The sequence below is a fragment of the Myiozetetes cayanensis genome, unplaced genomic scaffold, assembly GCF_022539395.1.
Source record: "Myiozetetes cayanensis isolate MyiCay16 unplaced genomic scaffold, myiCay2020 scf34, whole genome shotgun sequence".
Taxonomy (NCBI): Eukaryota; Metazoa; Chordata; class Aves; order Passeriformes; family Tyrannidae; genus Myiozetetes; species Myiozetetes cayanensis.
Genome location: NW_026087566.1, coordinates 851,027 through 858,552, shown reverse-complemented (window position 1 = coordinate 858,552; position 7,526 = coordinate 851,027). Strand labels below are relative to the sequence as shown.

General features: G+C 58.5%; 1 protein-coding gene across 1 annotated transcript; it reads right to left on the bottom strand.

The window, feature by feature from the left end:
* Positions 1 to 2,960: 2,960 nt before the first annotated feature.
* LOC126646238 (1-acyl-sn-glycerol-3-phosphate acyltransferase alpha-like) lies at positions 2,961 to 7,526 on the bottom strand. The gene is made up of 6 exons (XM_050327440.1): positions 7,287 to 7,526; positions 4,729 to 4,862; positions 3,987 to 4,162; positions 3,751 to 3,846; positions 3,400 to 3,472; positions 2,961 to 3,229 (listed from the first exon to the last, which is right to left on the bottom strand). The coding sequence occupies exons 1-6, from the start codon at positions 7,466 to 7,468 to the stop codon at positions 2,961 to 2,963; spliced, it is 930 nt and encodes a 309-aa protein (XP_050183397.1). The 5' UTR covers positions 7,469 to 7,526.

The window sequence follows — 7,526 nt, the reverse complement described above, 5'->3', positions numbered from 1 at the left end:
GCAGAAGGATCCACAGAGGCACCAGCAGATATAGGTCAGGCAGTGTTTACCCACAGCTTCCTGGGTTCAAGGCCCTGCTGGATTTTTGCACTATTGGGAAAGGGTCCTATAACCTGCAGAGGTTCAAACCCCAGGGCAGGACTCACCTGCACACTGCTTTGCTGGGAAATGATGCCAGGGTGGAGTGGGAACAAACGGAACGAAAGTGGGCAGCACATCCTGATGACGTTGGATGAGTTTGCGGTGATTTCTCAGAAAGGGCAAGTTTACAGCTATTTCAAACTTAACCAAACAGCAGCTATTTGGGCTGATCACACACCTGAGGCTGCGTTTTTGCCCGGTTTCCTCTGGTTTCATAAAATCTGGGCAGAGGAATGGGACAGTGGTGGGTTGTGGTGCTAACTCTGACTGCTCTCGTTCCTCTTTGCACCACTCTTGGGAGCTGGACACCAACCAGGGCAGGGGCTGAGCTGCCTCCTTCTGTCCTGCTGGGAATTCCAGGAAGTTGAGGCAGCTCCACAACAGCCACACGGTGTCCTGAGCACATCCCCTGCTCTGCAGGGTTTCCTCCCTGCTTTGCAGTTCCCTTCCTTTTGGGGATGAGGGCAGAGGCAGAGCTGTGGGAATCATGGAATGGTGTGGGTTGGAAGGGAACTGAACAGCTCATCTTATTCCACCCCCTGCCTTGGGCAGGGACACCTTCCATGAGACCAGGTTGCTCCAATCCTTGTCCAGCATGGCCTTGGGCACTTCCAAGGATGGGGCAGCCACAGTTTTTCTGGACAAAACGTGCCACCAACTTCCCAGGAAGCCGTGGATGGGGCTGACCTCTTTCCGTGGGATCTCAGATGGCCACGGCTGCTGTCCCCACGCCTGCCCTGCTCAGGTATGGCTGAACACAGCCCTGTGCCCACCTCCCTGCCCTTTGGAGCAGCCCCACACAGTGCTGGTGTCCAGAGGACGCTGGACCTGCCACCCCCAAGGGCACAAACTGGGAGCATGGCCCCAAGCCCGTCCACTCCCTGGGATGTGGCCATGGGTCAGTGCCCTGACAGGCAGCCTGGGGGTGGTTCCATGTGACGAGGAGCTCGTGGCTCCCCTGGCACTGCCAAGGCCACCACTGACCCGAGAGCCACACCCACAGGACTTCTAAATCCCTCCAGGGGTGGGGACTCCACCACTGCCCCTGGCAGCTGTGCCAGGGCTGGAGCACCAAAGCAGCAGGGCAGGGTCGCTGCAGACCCCATGTTTGGAGGGCCAGGGGAAGGAAGGTGTTCCCAAAGTCCCTGTGCTGAAGTTTCTTTCTCTCCCCAAGCTTTCACTTTCCACTGACAGTGGAAAAGCCAGCAAGGTCTCTGCCTGGGATCTGTCTGTTCCAGGTTGGACAATGCTTTGCCCAGGGAAGCTGTGGCTGCCCCTGGATCCCTGGAAGTGTCCAAGGCCAGGTTGGACAGGGCTTGGGGCAACCTGGGCTGGTGGAAGGTGTCCCTGCCTGTGGCATGAGGTGGGACTGGCTGGGCTTTAAGGTCCCTCCCAACCCCAACCATTCTGTGTTCCTATTAATGCCTAACCCCTAAACCCAAACTTTGCTGGGTTCAAGATTCTGGGCAGCCAAACCACACCCAAGGTGGTGGGTGTGTGGTGGGACTACCAAGTCAGTTCAGGCCTAACAGACTAAGCTGGACACTGGGAATCCTGGCAGGCAGGAAGGAAGGGATTAAAGGGGTTTTCTGGGACATGAGATGCTTCATGTGCACGCTGCCCTTGACCATCTCCGTGTGACAGTTCCTAGTCTGGTGAGTTGTTGCTGGTGGGAAGCCTCTTTCCTGTTGCTGATGTTGTGGTGTCTGTCTGGGCAGAGGATTGCCACAGATTTGTAGGATTTCCTCCATAACGAGCCAGCTGCTCCCGAGAGCAGGAATGATGCCAGTCCACAGGGGGTGGACTGTGGCTTGCCTGTGGCTTGCAGGTTTTAGCTGAAGACGGGAGGTGAAGCCTTGCCCACCCTGCTCCCAGCATGGGGGACAGCCCCTCTGCTTCCCCCTGCAGTTGTCCCTGCCCTGCTGCAACCCTGGGGTGGTGGAACAGGAGCTGCCCAGCTGGGAAGGAGCCAAAAGATGCCCAAATCCCTGCCTGACTGCGAGGAACCAGCCAGGGGCGTTGGCAGCTGGTGGATGGGTCGGGCTGTACCATGGTCTGGAAGTCTCCTGATCCAGGTGGGCACAATCCAAAATCCTGTTTGGGATTTTAATAGATGCTCTTCCTGTGCACTTACCAAGGCAGGGAGAGCTCCACCTCAGGATCAGATCTGGTCCACCTCAGTGTCACTCTCACCCTGCCCTGCGCTCCTCAGGCCATCCAGCACCACACCCCGTGGATAAGCTGTGGTGTCTACAGGGATGCTCCATGTGCAGGGGTGCAGGCCCCCAGCACGGTCCTAAGGAGAAGGATCCCCCCTCCCCATGCTCCCCTCAGCCCCTCAGACACAGGCAGGACCACGAGCACACACAGCACCAGCTACAGACTGTTTAATCTTGCACCCTTGGCTCACAATTCAGCCTCGAGGATGCTCTTCCCACGTCATCCCCTGAACCTCGTGCCCCCCCCCAGGCCACATGCTGCACTCTGGACTCCTCCCCAGAGCTGGCTGCATCCCAACAGCGTTTTAGGAGCCTCTGGAAGAAGAGCCCAGCATGCCCTTGGGGGAAGTCAGGGGTGGAAAATGGCACTGTGAGCCCCCAGCCCTGCCTGGAGCGTCCCCCCCTGCCCAACGTGCCAGGGGGACCGACACAGCTCCAGGTTTGGGGGGCACAGGGGATGCACAGCCACAACGAGGGGTTTCGGGGGGGCACCTTGCTCTGTTTTTGGGGAGCTGCCTGGTCCCCGTCCCGCACTGCTCTGCTCCCCTCGCACCGGGGCACCGTCCTGCCGGGGCGGTGGCAGGGCTGCTGGACACGTCCTCAGGGGACAAGGGGACAGCATGGCCCAGCCTCTGGCTGTGCCACCTCCCTTGTGTCCCCGAGGGACTCGCTCCCTCTGCCTAATGAGTGGTCCCAGTTGAGTCCTGCTGGCACTGGGGGCTGCCCCTGCCCCTGTCCCCGGGGGTTCAGGGACATCTCCGCGAGGGCATCGGCCATGGCCCCACGGACAGCCCCGCTCAGCTCGGGGACGTCCTCTGGGCTCAGGCCCTGCGTTTCCACCTTGGGCAGGATTCGGATGGTGCACGTGCCTGGGAGGGAAGGGAAAGGCCAGGAATGCTGTTAAAGGAATCGCCAGGAACCACCCTCACCATCAGCTGCCTTCCCCCATCTCAGTGTCCCACACAAAGAGACCCTCCATGTGCCTCCTTGCCACTGCCAGCCCTGCCTTCCAGCATGGGAATTCTTGTCCATCACTTACCAGAGGTGAACCTCTTCTCCTTGGAGCTGAAGAAGTCCCAGTATGGGGAGATGACAATGGGGACAATGGGAACCTACAGGATACGGAGGGTCAGGGGTGCCTTTCATACAGACCCCCTCTCCAGGTGGGACTCCAGCTCCTCAGCAGGTCCCTGTCCCACCCTGGGTCCTGCACAGCACACTGCCTGTCCCAGGGGACCAAAAAGACCTCCATCCCCCTGTCCCAGGGTGCACCCCCAACCCCGCTCCACCCAGGGTGAGCAGAAGGGGCGGATCATGGAATCATTTAGGTTGGAAAAGACCTCCAAGCCCATCGAGTCCAACCCTTGACTGAACATAAGGATGCCCTCACCTGAGCCTGCACAGCCAGGTGGAAAGCCCCACGCTTGAAGGGCAGCATGGATTTGTTCTGGTTCCTGGTGCCTTCAGGGAAAACCCACACTCGGAGCTGCACAGAACAGGGAGAGAGGTGAGAATGGACCTCAACCAGGGCACCTGGGGCCTTCTACAGCAGCCCTCCACTCACCCCCTTTAACCCCATGGGTGTTTTCCCCCCTGATCCCCCCCCTGCTGCCAGGCCCCCCTCACGTTTTCTCGCCACATGGTCCTGGCTGTCTGGGAAATGACGTCGATGGCAGCTTCTCTTCTGTGGCGGTCGATGAAGATGATGCCACTGAGCCAGCAGGCCCAGCCCACGGTGCCCATGTACAGCAGCTCCTTCTTGGCAATGGGCACACAGCGCTCAGGAATGACCTCCACCATGCCTGGAGGAGGGATGAGCTGTTAAAATACCTTCCCAACCCCCTTATTATTTGAGGCAGAAAAAACCAGCTTGGAAAATTATTTCCTGCGTGGAAGTTTTAACTCCCAGGCTGGACAAAGCAGCTGAACACCAGGAACGTATTTTGCAGCGCAGCCACCTTGTCCCTGAGGGGTGATTACTGCAGAGAGGAACCCTCCAGAGGGGACCAATTAGATCAGTGCACAGACAGATTATTTAGTCATTTACACCCTAATATAGCACCAGACTGGATTTTTTTTTTTTTAAACTTGACTTAAAGGACTTTAAGTCGTGCCCAAAGGCTTCCAGAACCACCCAGCCCTGCGGCTGTGGTGATTTGGCATCACACCCTCTCATCCCAGCCCTCTCTCTGCAGCACACCCCTGTCCCACCAGCTCTTCTGGCCTAAACCCCCCACACTTCCCTGCACAAACCCTGGTGGTGACCCCACTGAAACCCCCCCAAAGTGAGCCTGGACCTCTCCCTGTAGCACCCCAAAGGCTGCCCGTGCAGTGATGGGCAGCCCCCAACCTCCTCCCTTGCACGTACCCAAGAGGTCAAGGGAAGCTTGGTGGTTGCAAACTATCACGTAGGGCTCCTCGAGGTCCAGGTGCTCTGTGCCCCACACCTGCATCTTGATGCCACAGAAGCGTTTGAGGGGCAGGATGGCAGCGCGCAGGAGCCTGGGGCAGAGAACACGTGTGGGGAGCAGATCTGCACAGGCCCCAGGGAGCAAGAGGGGCCAGCCTGGGCTGGGTCTGCTGCTCTGGTGGATCTGTGCTCAGTCTCAGGCGTGCTTTGCTTTTGCCAGCAAAATTTATAACTCTTAACTAACCATCTACCCACCCCCAAGGGGAGGTCTCGGTGTCTCGGGAGCAGAGTCTGCCCTGGAGTTGCTGAGGAAGGACAGGGACCAGCACAAGCTGGTGGGAGAGGAAAAACAGGGGTTTTGGTGTCCAGAGATGATGGGAAAAAAAAGAGAAGAGGGGGAGGGAGAAAGAAGGAGAGGGGAGGGAGGGAGGGAGAGGAGAGGGGATGGGATGGGATAATCACATCCCAGTGAGGACAACTGCCTCTGGCCAGGTGAGCTTCACCTGGAGGCTCTCCCAGGAGGTGCCCAGCTGGATCTGTGTGTGGGCTGGAAACCCAGACCCCAGCACTGTAGATACCCAAAGCCAGAGGAGCTGGACCACAACCAAGAGGTGCTGAGATGTCGATGGATGAGCACTGGAGAGGGACACGCAGAAGAAGAGTCTTGAGACAGAAAGGTCCACAGAGATGTGGATGATTCCAGGGCAGCACTGCAGATTCGTGATGCAAGTGGGGCAGGAGAGAGCAGGGAAGGGCAAACCAGACCAGATACATTCCTTAGAGGAAATCACAAATAGCTTCACCGGACCTGCAGTGCCGGGAAGAGGTGGAGGTTTCATTTGTGTGGCGTCACACAGTGATGTCACATCCAAGAGAGGGCTGGACAGGAAGGGTGAGATTGGGATGGCAGTGAAAGGTGATGCTCAGTATGAGAACAATGAGTGGAAGGTGATGCTCAGTATGAGAATAATGAGTGGAATGGAGGGAGGAGGGAGCAACAGGGATTACAGCACCACAATGGAGGTAAAAAGCTGGGCACTGTCCAACCCACAGCACGAAGAGTACCTGTGCCAGGGTCCACATATCTGGCAGTGACTGGTCCCAGGGATCCCACAGGCAGGGAGGAGAAGTCTGGGAGGAGAGAGTAGAGGCTGGCAAAGAGGGAGAGGGAGGCACGACGCTTAGAGGGTCCGCTGAATCAGAAGACAGCTCCTCCCACCCCTGCAGTCTCAGAGATGCCTGTGCCTGCAGAGGAGCAGTGCCCAAAGCCAGGACTAATGGCAGGAATGCACTCCGAGCCGGAGGCTTTGGGATTTGGAGGAGAGGGAGCTGGGCGTGCTGCTCCGGCGGAGTTTGGCTGCGAGGTGTTGGTGGGACAAGATAAGGCAGCGTGAGTCGCCCCCGCGTCACTCGGGTATTTCCCTGAGCCGGAAGCGTTGGCACCGGGGCTGGAGCAGCCCTGGATGGGGTGGGTGTGTGCACAGCATTCCTGCACAGAAAGGACCAGGCAGAGATGCTGCACAACACACTGATAAACATCAGACCTTCGACCACGCTCCTGCCGAGGGCCACAATCCATCAGCACAGATACGGGGATGGCTCCAGCTCAGCGAATACCTCAAGCTCGGGTATTTTTTCACTCCGACATAATTACATCCCTTCTGGTATGTTATCATGCCCAGGAATCCAGCAACGGGATTGCAACACCCTTAAAAGCAACCAGACCTTCCTTCTGGTGTTGCACAGCGATGTTATCTCGGCTGCTACCACCCCTGAGCACGGTGACAGCACCAGGGCAGGACTCATCGGGGCACGGCTGTGTCACACCTGACAGCTGATGGCACCGAGACACCCCAAAACCACGGAATCATGGAATGGTTTGGGCTGGAAGGAGCCTTAAAAACCACCCAGTGCCACCTCCTGCCACGGGCAGGGACACCTTCCACTCGCCCAGGTTGCTCCAAGCCCCGTTCCAACCTGGCCTTGGACACTTCCAGGGATCCAGGGGCAGCCACAGCTTCTCTGGGCAATCTGTGCCAGGGCCTCACCATCCCTGAGGCTGCCACAGGGCAAGACCTGGCTGCAGCACCAGGGAGACAGGGCTGGGTGTGTGTTTGCACCCTGCTAGCGACAGCACCTCCAGTTTTTGCCAACACCCCCATCACCCACCCAGCTGATGACCCCAGTGTCACCATCAAAAATGATCCCATTTACTCCTCTTCTTGCCCCAGGGACCTCAAGTCCTAACCCAGCTGGCCACCTCCATTGTGGTGTAACCCTCCCTGGACATGGCCAGCAGCTCTTCACCGCACCACAAGATGCAGTTACACCTTCATTGCCTCATGGACGTGACCACAGCGCCCGCCACGGCCCCAGGGCCCAACCAGCAGCTGTAACACAGCTCTGGGCATGGCCAGGGCAGGAGAGAGCATGTCCACAAAACCACAGGAGCTCCTCCACCTCAGCCAAGCCCAGCCATCTCCACACCATCTCCACACTCCCAAGGCCGTACTCACTTCATGTTCTCCACGGAGCGTCCCCGAAGAGCCGCGAAGGGGGACAGGAGGGTGGCCATGGCCACGATCCAGCAGTGAAAAAAGGCCATCGTGCAGAAGTAGTGGAAGGTGGTGTTGTACCTGTACAGCAGCAGCCCTGCCAAGGGCAGGAGCAGCAGCCCATGGAGCAGGACCGCCTCCATCGTGCTGCCCCTGGCCAGAGGGTGCCGGGGAGCTCAGCCCTCGTCCCCGGGAGGAGGG